Genomic DNA, 21,024 nt, shown 5'->3' on the forward strand with positions numbered 1-21,024 from the left:
TCTCTGCCTCACAGGAATCCAGGTCCATTTCTGCAAAGAGATCCTTTCCCTGAAAAAGAAACAAGGATACAAAACCGAGAATGGTGAGAAAGGCTGTGAGATCTCATTCCATGGATGCTTTCCCAGGAAACGAATGAGCCATCAGCAGACCATTATGGGATGTTCTCTGTCCTGTTTGGAGCCCCTTGGGAGTCTCCAAAGGAAAGTCTCTCTCACCTGCTTTCTCTCCTCTGCCTGACTCAGAAGGAAACCTTCGGCCAGGGCCACCGCCTGGGAACTGGTCTCCGCTTCGCATTCCCTCACCCAGCTCTCCATCTCCGGGGGAAGGACAGCCAGGAACTGCTCCAAGATCACCAGGTCCAGCATCTCAGCTTTCGTGTGCCTTTCCGGCTTCAGCCACTGGTGGCAAAAGTGGTAGAGTCGGCTGCAAACCTCTCGGGGTCCTTTGGCCTCCTGGCAGCAGAACTGCCTCAACTGCTGGCTCTGCACCTCTGAGCGGAGGGTGTCCACCTCACCCAGGATCTTCTGCACTGGGTTTTCCCCTAATCCCCCACTGCTCCCAGTTTGGCTGGCATGGCCTCTTCCTGTTCCAGGGCCAGCTGAGTCTCGCTCATCCATCTGTGCTCTCAGGAAGCCTCTGAGAGATCGGAAGGAACCCTTTGGTCTTCTGACAAGTTCTGTCCGTCTTAATGAGAGGCTCTAGCAAATCCTACAAAGCAAATACATTGTTCTGTTACAAAATTTTTGGGACAGTAAAAGAAATATTTCCCTGAGCCAGCATGGATGAGTCTTGCTGGGAACCAGGTGAGGATTGCACTGCATCCCAGACCGTGAACTATCTTTTTGAAAAGAAAGAGGAGGAAGAGGAGAAGAAATAAGTCTCTAGCCTTCTAGCAATGCAAAATGTGGAGGCAACTGAAGGGATTTCTGGGAGATTAAGCAACCTGGTTTCTGCTGCCTTCCCGTCAATGCATGAAGTCAGAACTAACAGACAAGAGAATCGTTTGTATCTTGTAAAAAATGGATGCTTGGCTCTAGTGGGGGTCCTCACCCGAGGGTCCTCAGAAGTTGCTCCTCTCCACTCCCCTGTTTCTGTCTCCTTTTCTTGCACTTGGACTCTCTACCGCTCTCCAGACAGACTCCTGGGGTGGGGTCCCTTTTTATTTGCTCTGAGGGCCAGGTATGTATCTGATCAACCCCCTGAGGGCCAAGTCGGCAGGGCCAAAAACATCTCCCTTGAAATTTAGGTGGGTAATTAATTATTATTATTCTGTTAGATAGCTTAACACACACACAGCCATTGATGCCAAGGTCCCTGCAGGTTCGGTGAGTAGCAGCGCCCATTTCCGGCTTCTTTGCCAGCAACAATCCCTTTGGGACGGAGAGGATGTGGTCCTGGGATGCCATGCTCTGGGTGCGAGGGGATTGCTGCAGTGGCCTCCGTGGGGAGCTGCCCTGGGAGACGACTGGGAAACTGGTCTGCAATGCAGCAGTCGGACTATGGGCTGGGATCCCTCTCTTTATTCCTGGCCTTTCTTCCACACTTTAACTTCCTTCCTCCCCGTTGTTCTTTTTTTTGGGGGGGGGGAACTAGTCCATCTCCTCGTCCAGCTTTGGAAAACCATCCTAGGGACTCCTTTCTTTAAAGAAGGGAGATTTTTTCAGAGGGGGGGGGGCGGAGGGCCAGATGAGTTTGGAATCCTCTGATCTCCAGGAAGGAGAGCGTGGCAGACCTGGCCCCTCCCGGATCAGGCCCCCCAGGCATCCTCCCCTGCTGCAGCCCTGGGACCCCCACCGTCTCCCCACTGCACCCTGGGGGGGGGGGGAGAGGAGACTCACCAGATCCCAGGAGGGACAGCGAGGCAGCCCTTGCAGGAGAGACCCCAAAGCAAGGAAAGGACTGGGGGGGAGGGGCCTTGGCTCTGGAGGACCTGGCCCCCTCTTGCTTCCTGGCTTCTCTAGGAAGGCAGCTCACTTCCCTTTAACCCTTGCCAAGCCGAGTCCCTCCAGCTCAGCCCTCTCTCGCTTGGCAGAACCTCAGATTTCTATTATTTTTTAATGGATTAAGGGGGTCAGCTGCCCCCCTGGCTATGCCCTTACCCAGATATCCTTTGGGGGGGTGAGGCTCTTGGCTGGACTCTGAGCATCTCCCTCCCTTGGCCAGAAACCAGAGGAAGAGCTTGCAGGGAAAAGGGCTTTGCAGGAGGCAAGGAAGCTCCTCCTAGAATTCAGGAGTGGAGAGAGAGGAGGGGATCCCAGGGTCATCTAGTCCAACCCCCAGCAATGCAGGAATCTCAGCTAAAGCATCCATGCCAGATGGCCGTCTGATCTCTGCTTAGAAACCTCCAAGGAAGGAGAGTCCACCACCTCCCAAGGGAGACCTTTCCCCTGCCCAACTGCTCTTAGATGTCCCTCAAGGCAGCGGGTCCTGAGTTCTAGCCCTGCTGAAACAATCGCACTGGCTGCCAAGGAGGAACCCAGCGAGGTTCAAAAGAAATTAATCCTATTCTCCTCATAAATGAGTAATACTTTCCTATGCATGCTTTTTATGCTAATATACAAACTATGCCGTTTCCCTTTCTGTTGTTGTTGTTTAGTCGTTCAGTCGTGTCCGACTCTTCGTGACCCCATGGACCAGAGCACGCCAGGCACACCTGTCTTCCACTGCCACCCGCAGTTTGGTCAGATTCATGCTTGTTGCTTAGAGAACACTGTCTAACCATCTCGTCCTCTGTTGTCCCCTTCTTCTTGTGCCCTCCATCTTTCCCAACATCAGGGTCTTTTCCCTTTCTAGAAATGCTTAATTGCCAATTCAATGAACTGAAAATGGATGGTTGTTATGTTTGGGGAAGCTTTTAATATTTGATGGACTATTGTATTTTAATATTTTGTTGGAAGCCACCCAGAGTGGCAGGGAAAAACCCAGCCAGATGGGTGGCGTATAAATTTATTATTATTATTATTATTATTATTATTAATCAGGTGAGTGTTCTCCTTTTGAAAGAGGCAGGTGGAATCTCCATGGTAGCTAATAGCATAGTGTTGAAAGGCTAGGGAAATATGGGAAGCCCTAGAGCATCTGCTTGGCATGCAGAATGTCCCAGGGTCAACCCCTGACATCTTCTACAAGGGCTGGACGAAATCCCTTCCTGAAACTCTGGGGAGCAGCTGCCAGTCAGTGTAGGCCAGGGGTCCTCAAACTATGTCCCGTGGGACGAATCCAGCCTGTCAGGGTCATGAATCTGGCCTGCACAGCCATTTCAGAACCTGCCAAGTGTCCAAGGCTGAAAGCATCTCGCCACCCGCACAGTCAGTCCCCGTGAGGTAAACGCCGCACTGAAGTAAATGCCACAGGCGTGGTGGCGGTTCTACCACTGAAAGGCCAGGGGGTTTTGCCCGGAGACACGGAAGTGTTCTCTTTTGGCTTGAAGAGCGAAGTTGAGGTTCCTTACATATACTTTAAAGGTGGGAGAAGGAGGTATAGTCCCATTTCTGTGAGTGGAGCAGAGGTCTTTCCACTCCTGTGATTTACATGCTCTGAAAGTTGGGATCTGTTTTGATATTTAAATTTTAAAAGGGTGGAGTGGAACCGGATATTGACCATTTCGTTAGTGTGGGGAGCCACATTCTGGTTGAAGGAGGCCAAGATTAGCCCCCAAGGCCTGGGGTGTCCCTCCCCTGTAGTAGGACTTGAAATCCAGGAGGAAACTCTTGGAATAGCCTTGCCAGGTGCTCAGGGACGGACTCACCTGTCCCCATGTCCTTCTCTTTGCAGATGTGCTGCAAACTGTGTTAAAATGTGACATCAAGCCATAGCTGTCAACTTACAGATTTGAAAATAAGGGACCAGCAGCCTTGAAAATAAGGGACTAGCAGCCAGAATAAGGAATTTTAGTCAACCAGCTGAAATACGAAGTTAAAAGGGACTAGATAATTATGGAGAGCAGCGCCAGTTTTTAGCCCTTCGTTTCCAGAGGTTGCTGCTCAAGACACCAGCCGATGAAACACTGCAATTAAATAACTACAAGCAGCAACCACCTTTCGCGCAAAACAAAGTCCAAGCTACTCATCCTCTGCAGTTGAGAACAGACCTAACTGAAAAGAATGGCTTCCTCTTCTGGTGACACCAGAGAATTCTAGAAGACATTCACCCTTTCCATAGCATTATGGATGCACGACAAGGGCCTTTCCTGGCCATAGAGCGTCCTCCTCAGCATCCCCAACGAAGGAGCTGGGTTGCAAGAGCTGCAGCTAATGGGGGGGCTGTCCTCACCCCTCCCATCTCACCTGCTAGGTAGGAAAGCAAGACCCAGAGAGAGTTGTGGGAAACCCCAAAACCAGCTTGCTCTGTGCTGGATCCAAAGCTGCGACTAATAGAGAAGCAAGATCTGTTCGGGTGTTGATGCTGTGAGCCCCTCCGTCCTACACTCCGGTTGTGCATGCGAGTAAATAAAACTAGATATCATGAAGACAATACAGTCTCCGCTGACTTTCGTTCCAAGGAAACCGAAGATGGGGAAGTGCCTGGGACCCCTAGAATCTCCCCCCTCAGAGACTGGGGTAGTTTGCAAATACAAACACACACACAATAATTTGTGCCTGTGCTCCTAATAGATAACTAAGTGTGAAGAGCATGTCATGTGCTTTAGCAACAGCCCTCCTGGAAATAAGGAAATGCAACCCCCATTGCTGGTTGACTCAAAAAAGCAACAAGGGAATCTGCTCTGGTGTCCCATGAGGTCTGTGGGGCCCTTAAGTAAGAGGAGCCATTGCTTTCCTTTCTTTCCTTTTTTAAAAAAATAACTTTTATTTTAAATTTTAACATAATCAAACATTCAAATTACATTTTACAATTTCAATTAACACCCCCCCCCCATGCGAATTCCCCCAACTTCCCTTCCTGGTTTATTACATCTCTGTTTCTTTTGCTTATAAATTTGTATTCGTTATATATTAAAATGAAGGTTATAACATTTGTCTCTTCTTCTCATTTTTACCTCATAATTGCATTTTCTGTTTGTATTTGTCCATTGTGTGTATCACTCAAATCCTGGCAGTGAGTTCATGTCTATGCATTGTTTCTGTATATACATCTTAAAAGGTTCCCAATCTTTTAAAAAGTCATTATTGTCCTTATCTTTAAGTCTCTGAGTTAGCTTCGCCATTTCAGCGTATTCCATCAACTTTTCTTGCCAGTGTTCTTTCGCTGGTTTTTCATCGCCTTTCCATCTTTGAGCTAGTAAAATTCCAGCCGCCGTTGTCACATACATGAAGAGATTTTCCTTATCTTTTGGTAAATCCTGCCCTAAAATACCTAATAAAAACGCTTCTGATCTTTGAACAAAGGTTATCTTAAAACATTTTTTTCATTTCATTATAGATCATCTCCCAATAGGTGGAGCCAGGTGGGCCCAGGTCCAGGTGAGGGGGGGTTGCCATGGTGACAAGGACCACAGACTTGCAGGCGGCCATTTTGGGTTAGCAGTGAGGCGAGTGGAGGAGAGAGCAGTTGGTGGCAGTTGACGGAGGAAAAGGCGAGGCAATCAGTGGATTCTTATTTTCTCAGTTTCTTATTTCAATTCTTATTTAATTTATTACTTATTTCTTTATTTTTTCTTCTTGAAGATGTGCCACAGGCTTTCGTCATCCAGCAATGGTGAGTATTGGAGGAAACAAGAGTAGGGAGAGCATAGCTGTCAACGTTTCCCTTTTTTAAAAAGGGAAATTCCCTTATTCCGAATAGGATTCCTCGCAAGAAAAGGGAAAAGTTGACAGATATGAGGGAGAGGATCCCAAAGACCTGCTCCCCGCTGCCAGGACTCTCAGTTGAGAGGAACTGACAGCATGACTTTTGCTGGAGCCAGAGCAAGATCTCTGGCTCCAGGTGATGCAGAGCTGCCAGGCAGCTGCCCTGAGAGGCCTCCATGCCCTTCAGGTGTCCAAGCACCGGACAGTGGAGGCCGTTCTGGGGCTGCCGGAGAGGAGGACCCCGCTGGCTTATGTTCAGGTATCCTGTCTGAAAGGGGAATCATCTTAGGGACTTTCTGTGAAATTCTGCGTCAGGGATGCTGTTCCTAGAATGGAGGCATGTGCAACAGGTCAGTCGCGATCTCCTGGTGGATCCTCAACTCTGGTCACTGCTCCCTGAGAAAAGCTCAACAACTCTGGGCAAAGACAATGGGTAGATCACTGGCAGGTTTTTATTACTGGGAGTAGATCTCAGCATCTTGGAAATTGGATGTCCCTGCTATAATGCAGAGGTATATACACACGAAACAAAACCTGATAAAATCAATAAATATCCATTAAAAAAACCAACTACTCAGAGACAATTCAGAGTGGGAGAACTCTGAAATTTACCTGTGGAAAGAATCTTGCATGTTATCCTTGGACCTTGGCAAGCTTTCTTCCGTAGTTGATGGTTCAGTAACTTCACCATTATTTCCCCTTTGGGACCCCCTGGGGCAAAGATTTGGGGCAACCAACCATTTTACACAAACACACAAAAGGGGTACTTCTCACTGCCGTTCCCTCAATGACTCCCAATTTTACAAAAAGAAATTTGAATCAAGTTTCATGTGCAGAGCATAGCTTTGTCACCTCTTGGTTTAAACCTACTTTTTCTTTTATTTTCTTCTTTTTTTAAACTAACGTAGCCACTGTACATGTACAGGGTTCATGATTCAGCAATCTATTATACCATTTGAAGTGTTGCATCACCTGACTAAATTACCATTTCAATAAAGCCATGATTGGCTTTTCTTACCAGGGACTCAAGGAAGGAGAAGGGGAAGATTTAAGATTTCAGAGACCAAATTCCCAAGGGCATAAAACCTTTTCAGTTAGTTTAAAATACACTTTCCCAGTTTGATGTCCTAAGACATTTCTGATATGCATGCTTTCCTGTTTCTTTTTGCTTAGCAAGCAGGCTTATAGATCTGAAACTTTAAATAGATCAGAACTTCAACATTCAGACAAGCCAACAACTCAACTTTCCCACCAAAAGCCAGTAATAAAAGTTTGGGCAAGGCACATTCCACCTAATTATGAATTTGTATGTGCTTTAAACTTTGGCTGGACTTTAGCCTATTTGAAGTCCGATTTGAATAACAGACAAAGTGATTGACAGTGGAATTTGCTGCCAAGGAGTGTGGTGGAGTCTCCTTCTTTGGAGGTCTTTAAGCAGAGGCTTGACAACCATATGTCAGGAGTGCTCTGATGGTGTTTCCTGCTTGGCAGGGGGTTGGACTCGTTGGCCCTTGTGGTCTCTTACAACTCTATGATTCTATGATTCTATTCTATGATTCTATGATGAAAATCCCCAGATAATCACTCAAATGCTTGATATCGCCAGCTCTGCTTCAAAACATCACCGCTTTCACCTCCCACTTCTTAACACTCTCTATTCCAAACTCTGAAAACCAATCCTTCCATCTTTTTCTACCAAAGAGCAAAGCTTGGCTAAATTTCAGCCCATCACCCCACCATAACTTACAATTCACTCTCCAATGCTTGCAGACACATCCCTTCTCCTTCGGTGATGCCCAGAATTGAACACATTGTGACAACTTTAAAGATGTGCCACCCCATGTCATTTCCGTAACATCTGCAATCATGCGTGTTGTGTTAGCAATTCACTCCTCCCATTGCTGGATATGTGCCTAGGATGTCACATGTCTCTCTTTACTTTCTTTAAAAAAAATAAATGAATATTTATTGAATTTTATAACAAATAAAAATACAGATCTCAATCATCATGTTATTTACCATTGTTTTCCCTCCCCTCCTCTGGACTTCCCTCAACTTCCCCTCTGCTGAGGACGCCATTATAATACCTTTGGTGTTGTCTGCAAATGTGATGAGCATCCCCTCATTTCCTTCATCCATGTCATTTCTCAAGACCCTGCAGCTCCCCTCTGGTCACTTTTCCCCAGGATGAGGAGGAACCATGAAGGAGTCCTCTTTGGGTTCGGTCAGTCAAATCCACCTAACAGTTACCTCATTCAGCCCACATTTTACCACCTTCCTCACATAAACATCACAGAGGACTTTGTCAAAAGCCTTACTGAAATCGAGATGCACAATTTCAACAGCAGTTCCCTGATCAACAAAGTTTGTAACTCCATTCAAAAAAAAAAAAAAAAAGAGGTTTCTCTGGCTTCACTTGTTTTCGAGAAAGCCATGCTTTCATCCTGTATATTTATATTGTAAAATCTTCAGATGAACGCAAATTTCAAAAAGAATAAATGAGGATATTGACAAGCTGGAACATGTACAAAGGAAGGAGATTCATGTCTTTATCTAATTTGGAAACCACACGACCCAGTGCTGCCGACTTGAATAAAATATTGGTGGGGGCCAGGTAAGGCCCGCCTTGCACAATCAATCACATGATGCATGCACACCATTTGAATGGCAATGCCTATAAAGGCGGCAACTTTTTTAAAAAGTAATACTTTGAGCCCATACTTCAATTTTCCAGCAGCTCCCCTTGCCCCAGAGACACTTCTAGCATTTCATCTCCTCCACCTGTGGCATTGTTCAGCAGTGGGGAAAGTGACCTCTTCACACCGGATGTCCATTTGGTATGGCCCTTTCCAGGTTTTTTCCTGCCCCTTGTGTTTGTCTTTCATTTGTTCTCCTATGTGTGTTGCCAGTAGACGCCACAATTCTGTGGGTACTCTAGGTGGCGCAGAAAGCACCTAGAAGCTCCCTAGAGGTTGAAGTGCAGATCAAACATCAGTTTTGCGATCTATAAATTCCAATTAGCAGTACTGGGGATGGTTCAGATTCTGGGGCAGTGCTTTTGTCCAGCAGAGGGTGTCACAGGGCCAGCCTACTTTCCCTTTAAAGCAAACTTGGGTCTCCAGCTGGTTTTGGACTAGGGCTCCCATCATCCCTAGCTAGCAGGACCAATAGGGAGGGATGATGGGAACTGTAGTCCGGGAGCTGATGGGGACCCAAGTTTGTGAAAGCCTCTTTTAAAGCAACTTTTGTGTTTTGCCCACAAAGATGGGACATGTCCATGTTTGTATTTTCTTGTATTTTCTTTTCCTCATGACTTTTGTGAGTTTATTATTTTATTTTTTAAGAGAAGGATAAAAGGTTGTGTTTGGGGGGAAAACACACACCAAAAACTGGGGGGTGGCATCCTCAAATATTTTATTGGGGGATGGGTCAAAGACCCCTAGGCCTTAAAGGGTTGTAGCCTATTCCCTACACCCACAGGTCTCAGGATGGTTACAACATAAAAACACCACATAAAAACACAAAACATCACATGTTAAAAGGGCATTAGATGTTTTTTAAAAATTATTTATTAATGTTCTTATGTTACATCGGTAAACATGATCATGTTACATCACAAGGCTTATTTTACTATAATTTTCAACATGTATACAAAGTTTACATGCTAAAAGAAAAAAAAACAAGGACAAAAAATTATTCCAAAATCATTTATGTACCAACACTTTGGACTTCCTGTCTATCCCGTTGTATATTCCTTTTTCACAAATGAATGTATTCTTATTATTGTATATTTCTTTACATTTTTTCTAATACATTCCTATATCAGTATGTACCCTTGGTCTTATTTCTCAACTCAGTCTCTTTCCAACATCAATTGACTGCTAGCATAGATAGTGAACCTTTACTGTATTTTTGAACATATATCTATCCCACTTTTAAATAATTTTTTGTTTTGAAGTGCCTCTCAGGCTATTTGTCAACTGCGCCATTTCAGCAAATTCTTGTAGCTTATTATGCCAATCTGTTATTGTCGAGACTTCTTCTTCCTTCCACCCCTTTCCCACCTAAGTCCGAACTGTGGCCGTTGCATATAAAAATACCTCTCTAAAGGCATTTGGGATGTCTCTGCCAACAATACTTAACAGAAATCCCTCTGGTCTTTTTAGAAAGGTTATTCCAAACACTTTTTTAAACTCATCATAAATTAAGGCCCATAACAGGTTGATCTTCATACTCAGCAATTAGCCAAAGCCTGGATTCTAAAGCTGTATAATGGTTCCCCCCCCCCCCCTTTGTATGGATTCTTTGATGGGAAGTGAGATTCCGGCTATTACTGAAGCTCTTTCTGTTAGGATATTTCCGTTCCACCTTAAAAGGGAGCAGGATGTTTGTGTCACAGCCTGCGTATTTCCTGTCTCACAGGATGTTTCTGTTGTGTCTTTTGCTTTCGTTTCTCACTCACTGCCAGACATCTCTAGCAGGCAGTCATGGTTTTTCTCTGTTCTGATCAACGCTGAATAAACCTCTAAATAATGCTCTCCTGGGTGCATCTTTTGCTGTGCATATCTGCTGATAGAGTGTGCAAGAGCTCTGGATCTTTGGCAAGCTATTTCTGGAGCTCCTGTCGCTAATTGCTGATACTGCGTGTCTATGGGAGGTCGATGGAAGTCCGGAGATGATGTGGAGTCAAAATGGACTATGTCTCCCTGGCAGTATCCCAACAACAGGTTTCGGGCCCAGATAAACAGCACTTACAGGAGAGTAAGACTGCGACAGACTGCTGAGGTATGTGTGAATGGGGAAAGCGAAAGCAAATAAGGCTTTTCGTTGCCGCGGCAGAGTGCCTTTGATGTCCGGCTGGCTTAATTGGCCTGGGAGTCAAGCCAAAGGCTTCGTGATTTATGGGCAGCCAAGATAAGAAGGCTAAAGTGAAAAGCTGGAATGGAGTTTTTCCAAGCTTCTCAAACAGCTTCTGAAGCTGCTGAGTGCCCAAAGCTAAATCGGCAAAATTATGAGGCCTGGGCGGTGTGGTGTGAGAGTTTGCTACGACAGTTTGGAGTGTGGCATACTGTGAGTGAAGCCCCTCCAATTCCTCTGACAGAGAGATGGAAGACCCAAGATTCAAGGGCCATTGACATAATAGTCTTGTCCGTCTCTCTGGAGGAAATTGCCACGCTGGCTGGCAACACCACTGCTCGTGGGATGTGGAATGCTTTGAAGTTGACCCATCTGCCAGTCATCCCAGCCCAGAGTTTGACTGCATCAGAGGTCCTGGCTGTTTCCCGGAATGCAAGTGAATGCAGGGATGCCGAGGGCACCGGTTGCAAGCTGCAGGGGGAGCAGACTGTGATGTCATCCCAGGCAGCATTCCAGCCTCCGGGGGAGCCAAGGAGTCGGCAGATGAGAGTTCTGTTTCTCGTGGGAACCAAGGACATCGTCTTTGCAGAGGCCGGAAGGCCAGAGGTAAACAGAGAAAAAAGCCAGCAGATGGCCAGAAGCAGAAGGGGGGTGGAGAGCCCACACCAGTGGAAAACAAGGCTTTGTTTGCTGGCACTGCTTCACCAAAGGCTAAAGGCAAGTCTCATGGCCAGGAGCAGGGGGGCAAGCAGTTTAAGCCCACGCCGGTGGAAAACAAGGTTTTGCTTGCCAGAAAAGCTGCTCCAAAGGCCCAGCCCAGATTTATTGTAGATTCTGCTGCGACCCGCCATTTGGCAAAAGATAAGCATCTGTTTATCTCCTTCAAACCTCAAGATGGTGAGGTCCACCTGGCTGACGGAAGGACGTTGCGAATCGCAGGAGAAGGGGAGGTGAGACTCACAAGTCTGCACACTACCATCAAAAATGTACTTTATGTTCCAGGTGCTGTGAACAATTTGCTCAGTGTCCTGCAGCTGACTGGGCGTGGTTTCCAGATTTCCTTCAAGAGGAGCGTCTGTGTCATCAGGAAAGGCAAAGAGGACATTTTGCATGCAAAGTTTATGGATGGCTTGTTCTGTATAACTTATGATGACAATGCTGTTGCTGTGTCTAGTGTTGATTCTTGTTGTGTTGCACAAACTAACAAGGTTCTTCATGCAGGATGTGTTCACGAAGCACACAGAAGATATTGTCACATGTCTTGGCAGGCGCTGGCCAAGATGCCTGGACTGGTTGAGGGTTTGAACATCAAACCTTGTAAGTTTCACATGAAATGTGTATCTTGTGCAGAGAACAAAGTGAAGGTTGCTCCAAAAGGCAAGGAGTCTAGCAGCAGGCTTCCAAACCCTACCAGCTCGTTCACGCGGACCTGGTTGGTCCTCTTGCACCCTCTTTGGGTGGAGAGCAAGGTACTTCATGGTTCTAATTGATTCCTTTTCCAGGTACATTCATGTGTTTATGCTCGAGCAGAAATCGCAAGCGTTTCCTAGGTTCAAGGCATTCTGTGCTTGGTTGGAGAATGTTCACAGTAAACATATCGGTTGTCTGTTTACTGATCGAGGCGGGGAATTCACTTCTCAGCAGTTTGAAGCTTTTCTGACTGAGAAGGGAATCCAACATGACTTGTCAACGCCTAGATCGCCATGGATGAATGGGCTTGCGGAGCGAGCAAATCAAACGTTGTTGCAAGGACTGAAAACAATGTTGCATGATGCCAATCTCCCTGATAAGTTTTGGGGGAAGGCTCTGTCGACTTTTGTTTACACGTTTAATCGGAGACTGTCATCACCTATTGGTTGTACTCCCTACGAGAAAATGTTTGGTAAAAAACCAAATGTCAAGCACATGAGAATCTTTGGTTCTGACATGTGGGTACACACCCCACAAGGCAACAAGCTTGGGAAGCGTGGGGCACATGGTTTGTTCATGGGGTACGAAAAAGGAGCATACAGGGTATGGATGACTGACTCTAAGTCCATTAAGTTCACAAAGAGTGTTGAGTACAATCCAAAGTGGGGGGGAAATGTGGGAATTTTCCAGAGTTACCCAGAGGAGGATGAAGGTGATGTGAAAAAGGCAGATGATGCTAAGGAAGCTGAGGATGATGATGATGATCAGAGTTCGGATTCCAGTTCAGTGGGTGGCGCTGCTGCTGGTGTTAGTGACAGCGATGACACAGCAGACTACAAGAGCGCAAAGGCCTCAGTCAGACCATCTGATGCGTCTGACAATGAACTTGAAGAACCACTGTTCACCATTGGTCACTATTCTCCCAAGAAGGAGGAGATGAGTCCAGAAGACTTGCGTCTAGTACGCAGATCTCAAAGGGCGACGAAGGGCAGACCTCCAAAGAGATTTGCTGATGAGTTTGCTAAGACAGCAACTGCTGTTCTTAGTAGCTCAGAGAAGGTATGGGAACCTTCAAGCTTCAAAGAGGTTCAGGAGTTAACCTCTAAAGATGCTGAGCCTTGGCTTAATGCCATGAAGGCTGAAGTTGATTCCTTGAACAGGAACCAAACTTGGGAATTGGTACCGGTAGTCCCAGGAATGAGACTGGTTGGCAGCAAATGGGTCTTCAAGGCCAAGACAGACCAGAATGGCAAGGTTGTCAGACACAAAGCCAGATTGGTTGCCAGAGGTTTTTCACAGGTACCAGGACAGGATTACCACGAGACCTACTCACCCACCGTCAAATATGAGAGCATTCGACTGATGCTCAAGATTGCTGCGGAGGAGAAACTGCATGTTTCCCATCATGACATTAATACAGCTTTTTTGTACGGGATTTTGGGGGAGGAGTTGTATATGCTTCCACCTGATGGAATGCAGATACAGAAGGGAATGGTCTGTAAACTGCAGAAATCCATATATGGTCTCAAGCAGAGTGCCAGGTGTTGGAACACAAAACTCAAAGAGACATTGCTTTCTCTAGGTTTTCACCAGGGCAAAGCTGATCCATGTGTGTTTGTCAAGGAGGAGGGGCAAAACAAACTGTATTGTTTATGTTTTGTTGATGATCTTCTGATGTTCTGGAAGAATCAGGCTTTGTACCAAAGCACCCTAGCTCAGCTGAAGGAGCACTTTGACATGAAGGATCTTGGTGAGGTATCCAACTATCTTTCTCTGCAGGTGGAGAGGGACCAAGCAGGTAATTTTCTGGTTCACCAAACACAGAAAATTGCTGATGTATTAACCAGGTTGAATTTGGTTGATGCAAACCCAGCAGACACACCGATGGTGACAGGTTACCAGGTAGATAGTACTGCTGAAGCATTTTCTGACACAACGCTGTACAGATGCATTCTAGGCAAGTTGAATTTCATTGCTAGATGCTCAAGACCTCACATAGCTGTAAGCACTAACCTGCTTAGCAGACAAGCAAATAATCCTACTGTTCAGGATTGGAAAGCTCTGAAGCGCATAGCCCGCTATTTGAAAGGGACTATGCACTACAGGCTGAGGTTCACCAGTCAGAAGACTGGAGGTCTTGAAATCTTTGCAGATGCAAGTTTTGGAAGTGACATCACGGATGGTACAAGCACTTCTGGAGTGTGCTACATGTACAACCACTGTCTGTTTGACTGGTTGTGCAAGAAGCAGACGACAGTGAGCCTAAGTTCCTGTGAAGCAGAACTCAATGCTCTGTCATTTTCACTCATGGATTGTGAATGGTTGATGCAACTGTTTAAGGACATCAGAGTTTCTGTGAAATGTCCTATACAAGTGTATCAAGACAATAGATCCTGTTTGGCTTTGCTGAACTCAGAGAGTTGCAAGCAAAGAACCAAGTACTTGCAGATTAAGTTACATCGTGCAAGAGAGTGTATTCAGAAAGGACTCATTCAGGTGTCCTACATGCCAGGAAATGAAATTCCTGCTGATCTGTTGTCGAAGGTTGTTAACAGAGAACAACTTAAGGTTTATGTACAGAGGTTGCAATTGGGTTGAACCACAGGTACTACAGGTTACACGGAAAGGGGGAGGATGTTAGGATATTTCCATTCCACCTTAAAAGGGAGCAAGATGTTTGTGTCACAGCCTGCGTATTTCCTGTCTCACAGGATGTTTCTGTTGTGTCTTTTGCTTTCGTTTCTCACTCACTGCCAGACATCTCTAGCAGGCAGTCATGGTTTTTCTCTGTTCTGATCAACGCTGAATAAACCTCTAAATAATGCTCTCCTGGGTGCATCTTTTGCTGTGCATATCTGCTGATAGAGTGTGCAAGAGCTCTGGATCTTTGGCAAGCTATTTCTGGAGCTCCTGTCGCTAATTGCTGATACTGCATGTCTATGGGAGGTCGATGGAAGTCCGGAGACGACGTGGAGTCAAGATGGACTATGTCTCCCTGGCAGTATCCCAACACTTTCAACATTCCTTTCTTTAAAAAAAGATATTTATTAAAAGTTTTATAGTTACAGAAAAAAAGTATACAAGACAAAACAACAAGAAAAAACAAAACAAAACAAAACATTTAAAAACACATCCAGTTTCCATATCTTTATCTTTCATTTACTTATTTCCTCGACTTCCTCACACCTCCCTTTTTTGTATTCTAGTTCAAATTAGCTAATTCAGCAAATCCTTTCCCTCTTTCTCAATTTTTTTGTTCCATAGTTTATCTTAACACAATCTAACATTAAATTTTCCACTTCAACCCATTAACAATCAGTTTTTGCTTAATTCTTTATAACATTTCTGCTAAAACCATATAGCTTCCTTCCAATATTCTTCTAACATTCATTAATTTTGCAATATTTCTGTAAATATACTTTAAATTTTTTCCAATCTTCTTCCATCAACTCTTCTCCCTGGTCTCGGATTCTGCCAGTCATTTCCGCCATTTCCATTAATGTATCACTCTTATTTAGATAACTATCAGGGAACATTTCAAGTACAGCCGATGCGCATTCCAATGGCAGCCCAGTTCCAGGGTCTGAGTGATGGAGCTTTTAGCCCCTTCCCCCCCCCTCTCTCTCTCGCAGGCAAGTTCAGTCCCAAAAAGCCCCCCCCCTCTCCTGCTTCCAAGGCGGGGGGGATTCACTATTTTCAATACTAGAAATATATATTTTAACTGTTTACTTTCCAAAGCTTTAGCTCAGTCTCTTTGCTTCCGTCTATTTACAAAAGGGGAAGGCGGACTTCCTGTTTCTAACCTCCCCCGTTCGTTGCCGAATTCAAGAATTTTTTCTCCTTTAAAAGGTTCCAATTTCCACTTTACTCACGGGTTGTTGTTTATTGTCCCAAATGCTCAAAGAAAAAGTCAGCGCTCTCCGGCGACGGCTTAGCGACTTCACTCCAAAGAAGTAGCGGTCGATTCACAGCACCGCGCCACTCACCCCCACTCCGGTAAGGATTGCCCTAAAAAAAGGGGTTCCTTGCGTTTGGGGGGGGGGCGCTAATGGTGCCCGCCGAATCCCAGGCTCACAGGCTTCACCCGCCTGTGATTTCTAAAGGGTCTCTGCCTTCGCCACGGCAGCCAGACCCAATTCCTGTGAAAAATGTGGCCATTGCATATAAAAATACCTCTCTAAAGGCATTCGGGATGTCTCTGCCAACAATACTTAACAGAAATCCCTCTGGTCTTTTTAGAAAGGTTATTCCAAACACTTTTTTAAACTCACCATAAATTAAGGCCCATAACAGGTTGATCTTCATACTCAGCAATTAGCCAAAGCCTGGATTCTAAAGCTGTATAATGGTTCCCCCCCCCCCCTTTGTATGGATTCTTTGATGGGAAGTGAGATTCCGGCTATTACTGAAGCTCTTTCTGTTAGGATATTTCCGTTCCACCTTAAAAGGGAGCAGGATGTTTGTGTCACAGCCTGCGTATTTCCTGTCTCACAGGATGTTTCTGTTGTGTCTTTTGCTTTCGTTTCTCACTCACTGCCAGACATCTCTAGCAGGCAGTCATGGTTTCTTTGATGGGAAGTGAGATTCCGGCTGTTACTGAAGCTCTTTCAACATTCCACACACTGATAAGGTTTCTCCCCTGTGTGAATTCTTTGATGGGTACTGAGATGGGAGCTCTGACTGAAGCTCTTTCCACATTCCAAACACTGTTAAGGTTTCTCCCCTGTATGAATCCTTTGATGGAAAGTGAGAGAGGAGGTATGAGTGAAGCTCTTTCCACATTCCACACACTGATAAGGTTTCTCCCCTGTATGAATTCTTTTATGGGAAGTGAGAGTGGAGCTCTGATTGAAGCTCTTTCCACATTCCACACACTGATAAGGTTTCTCCCCTGTATGAATTCTTTGATGGGAAGTGAGATTGGGGCTGTGACTGAAGCTCTTTCCACATTTCATGCACTGATAAGGTTTCTCCCCTGTATGAATTCTTTGATGGGAAGTGAGAGATGAGCTGTGACTGAAGCTCCTCCCACATTCGACACACTGATAAGGTTTCTCCCCTGTATGAATTCTTTCATGGGAAGTGAGACTGTGGCTGTGACAGAAGCTCTTCCCGCATTCCACACACTGATAAGGTTTCTCCCGTGTATGAATCCTTTGATGGGAAGTGAAAGAGGAGCTATCAGTGAAGCTCTTTCCACATTCCACACACTGATAGGGATTCTCCCCTGTATGAATCCTTTGATGGGAAGTGAGAGAGGAGCTATCAGTGAAGCTCTTTCCACATTCCACACACTGATAAGGTTTCTCCCCTGTATGAATTCTCTGATGGGAGGTGAGACTGTGGCTGTGACTGAAGCTCTTTCCACATTGCACACACTGATAAGGTTTCTCCCCTGTATGAATCCTTTGATGGGAAGTTAGATGGGAGCTCTGACTGAAGCTCTTTCCACACTCCACACACTGATAAGGTTTCTCCCCTGTATGAATTCTTTGATGGGAAGTGAGACTGTACTTCTTACTGAAGCTCTTTCCACATTCCACACACTGATAGAGTTTATCCCCTGTATGAATCCTTTGATGGGAAGTGAGATGGGAGCTCTGACTGAAGCTCTTTCCACATTCCACACACTGATAAGGTTTCTCCCCTGTATGAATTCTTTGATGGGAAGCAAGATTCTGGCTGTGACTGAAGCTCTTTCCACATTCCATGCACTGATAGAGTTTATTTCCAATAAGATTTTGTTGATGGTAAGTGTAATGGGAGCTCTCACTGCAGCTTTCTCCACACTCCAAATTTTTATGTGGCTTCTCCTCTCTGGGGATTTTTTCACGGTCATCTTTGTTCTCAATTTCCGATTCATCAGAATCTGCAATGGAGACAAGAAGGGATTAGAGCCTCTGGAATAAATGGAGAAGAACTGAAGGGAGTTGTGTCATATGACAAACACACATGAGAGCAGAAGCAGGAAACAGGCTGGGAGGTGCTGGGACTGCACAATCATTTGGCTCTACTAAAGTCATTCAGGCCTAACTGCTAACTGTTGAGTCACTCTGACATGTGACTTGGCAGCCATTTTCTCTCTGTGTTCTCTGTAAGGTTTCAGTCAGAGTCAGTCCGCCTCAGTTGTGAGCAGAGTCAGTATGTAATCTCAGTCAAACTGTTTGGAACCATGTTTTTCTGAAGAAGTTTATTTTAACTCAGTAAAGCTCTTATTCTTTAACTTAAAAACTCAGCATTATTAATTTACACTGCACGTCAAATTGGGTATGTGTTCATTACCTGTGTTGTTTGTCATTAACCAACATATTTATTATTGGATTCTGATGAATTGTTGAATGTTGCTTTCTTTGATACACAGTAATGATCAAAATCCCCTTCATGGATCACTGCCTTGCCGTGGCAAAGGGACTTGAATAACTCAGAGAAGCTATGCAAAGAAATAGAGGAAAACAATAGAATGGGAAAAAGCAGAGATCTGTTCAAGAAAATTGGAGATATGAAAGGAACACTTTGTACACAGATTACCATAATAAAGGACAAAAGTGGTAAGGACCTAACAGAAGCAGAAGACATCAAGAAGAGGTGGCAAGAATACACAGAGGAATTATACCAGAAAGATATGGATGTCTCATACACCCCAGGTAGTGTGGATGCTGACCTTGAGCCAGACATCCTGGAGAGTGAAGTCAAATGGGCCTTAGAAAGCACTGCTAATAACAAGGCCAGTGGAAGTGATGATATTCCAGCTGAACTATTTAAAATTTTAAAAGATGATACTGTTAAAGTGCTACACTCAATATGCCAGCAATTTTGGAAAACTCAGCAGTGGCCAAAAGATTGGAGAAGATCAGTCTACATCCCAATCCCAAAGAAGGACAGTTCCAAAGAATGCTCCAACTACCGCACAATTGCACTCATTTCACATGCTAGCAAGTTTATGCTTAAAATTCTACAAGGCAGGCTTAAGCAGTATGTGGACCGAGAACTCCCAGAAGTGCAAGCTGGATTTCGAAGGGGCAGAAGAACCAGAGACCAAATTGCAAACATGCGCTGGATTATAGAGAAAGCTAGAGAGTTCTAGAAAGACATCGACTTCTGCTTCATTGACTATGGAAAAGCCTTTGACTGTGTTGACCACAGCAAACTATGGCAAGTTCTTAAAGAAATGGGAGTGCCTGATCACCTCATCTGTCTCCTGAGAAATCTCTATGTGGGACAAGAAGCTACAGTTAGAACTGGATATGGAACAACTGATTTGTTCAAAATTGGGAAAGGAGTACAACAAGGCTGTATACGTCTCCCTGCTTATTTAACTTATATGCAGAATTCATCATGCGAAAGGCTGGGCTGGATGAATCCCAAGCCAAAATTAAGATTGCCGGAAGAAATATCAGATATGCAGATGACGCAACCTTGAGGGCAGAAAGTGAGGAGGAATTAAAGAACCTTTTAATGAGGGTGAAAGAGGAGAGTGCAAAATATGGTGTGAAGCTCAACATCAAAAAAAGGAAGATCATGGCCACTGGGCCCATCACTTCCTGGCAAATAGAAGGGGAAGAAATGGAGGCAGTGAGAGATTTTATTTCCTTAAGCTCCATGATCACTTCAGATGGTGACAGCAGTCACGAAATTTAAAGACGCCTGCTTTTTGGGAGAAAAGCAATGACCAACTCAGATAGTATCTTTAAAAGCAGAGACATCACCTTGCCAACAAAGGTCCATATAGTTAAAACTCTGGTTTTCCCAGTAGTGATGTACGGAAGTGAGAGCTGGAGCATAAAGAAGGCTTATCACCGAAAAATGGATGCTTTTGAATTATGTTGCTAGAGGAGACTCTGGAGAGTCCCATGGACTGCAAGAACATCAAACCTATCCAATCTTAAGGAAATCAGCCCTGAATGCTCACTGGAAGGACAGACCCTGAAGCTGAGGCTCCAATACTTTGGCCACCTCATGAGAAGAGAAGACTCCCTGGAAAAGACCCTGATGTTGGGAAAGATGGAGGGCACAAGGAGAAGGGGATGACAGAGGACGAGATGGTTGGACAGTGTTCTCGAAGCTACGAGCATGAGTTTGAGCAAACTGCGGGAGACAGTGTAAGACAGGAGTGCCTGGCGTGCTCTGGTCCCTGGGATCACGAACAGTCGCACACGACTAAGCGATTAAACAACAACAACAGTGGCCAAAACTGTGGAAGCCTTTTGGGAAAAAAGTGTATTTCAGAGGTTTGATGGCTCATAACCCCACTTCTTCTGGAGTGATATTATAAAGTTATATATCAGTGGGAAGATAATTTAATCAAGAATGCAATCCAGTGTGTTACGTGATTGCTAACAAGTTGGTTGGTTTTAAACGGCATTTCCGTGAGCTGCTCTGGTTCGCCAGAAGAGGATTGGTCATGCTGACCACATGACCTGGAAGCTGTACGCCGGCTCCCTTGGCCAATAAAGCGAGATGAGCGCCACAACCCAAGAGTCGTTCGCCACTGGACTTAGCAGTCAGGAGTCCCTTTAACTTTAAACACCCCCCAAATACATAAATGAAATGCTTGAGCCCAAACTGAAGCGTTCTGCAGGTGATCTTTTCCCAGATACTGAAGCATATTTATTTATTTATTTCAACAGGATTCAGCTCCATGTCCTGTTGCTGCTGTGTGCAAACGGTGCTTTCAAGATGATCCCATTCCACTTCCGGAATGGCCTGGGAATAGCCCAAACTTTAATCCAATCAGAAATCTATGCAGCTGATGAAAGAAACTTGCTAATCAGAGGCAACCCAGCAATAAGGCCCAATCAACAGAGGCAAGAATTCAGTCTTGGTTTGACATTCTTACAGTTTCAGAACTAAAAACTTGGTTCACTTCATGGGAAGGCGTTGTAAGGCCGTAATGAAAGCTAATGGTTACCAATGGTTACCACAGATTCCACATTTTTTCTTTATGACTGCTGTTCCAATAAATACTCCTTCATAAAAGTCATTGCATTACATTCTTCATTAAATTATCTT

General features: G+C 45.0%; 2 protein-coding genes across 3 annotated transcripts in view; one reads left to right on the forward strand and one right to left on the reverse strand.

Annotated features, from left to right (window-relative positions):
• Positions 1–21,024, forward strand: part of LOC310676834 (tigger transposable element-derived protein 1-like) — a gene marked incomplete at its 3' end in the record, with an annotated part of 1,439,559 nt that overhangs the window by 818,626 nt on the left and 599,909 nt on the right. The window lies entirely within an intron of this gene.
• The window catches only part of LOC310675514 (uncharacterized protein), a 59,434-nt gene that overhangs the window by 9,291 nt on the left and 29,119 nt on the right, over positions 1–21,024 (reverse strand). For both annotated transcript variants that reach the window (XM_083436270.1, XM_083436271.1), the window contains exon 7: positions 16,691–17,645. In XM_083436270.1, the coding sequence (XP_083292396.1) occupies positions 16,725–17,645 (921 nt within the window). In that variant the 3' untranslated portion in view covers positions 16,691–16,724. The remainder of the gene's footprint in view (positions 1–16,690; positions 17,646–21,024) is intronic.

This window comes from Podarcis tiliguerta (assembly GCF_965153285.1).
Source record: "Podarcis tiliguerta genome assembly, chromosome: 4".
NCBI classification, from domain to species: domain Eukaryota; kingdom Metazoa; phylum Chordata; class Lepidosauria; order Squamata; family Lacertidae; genus Podarcis; species Podarcis tiliguerta.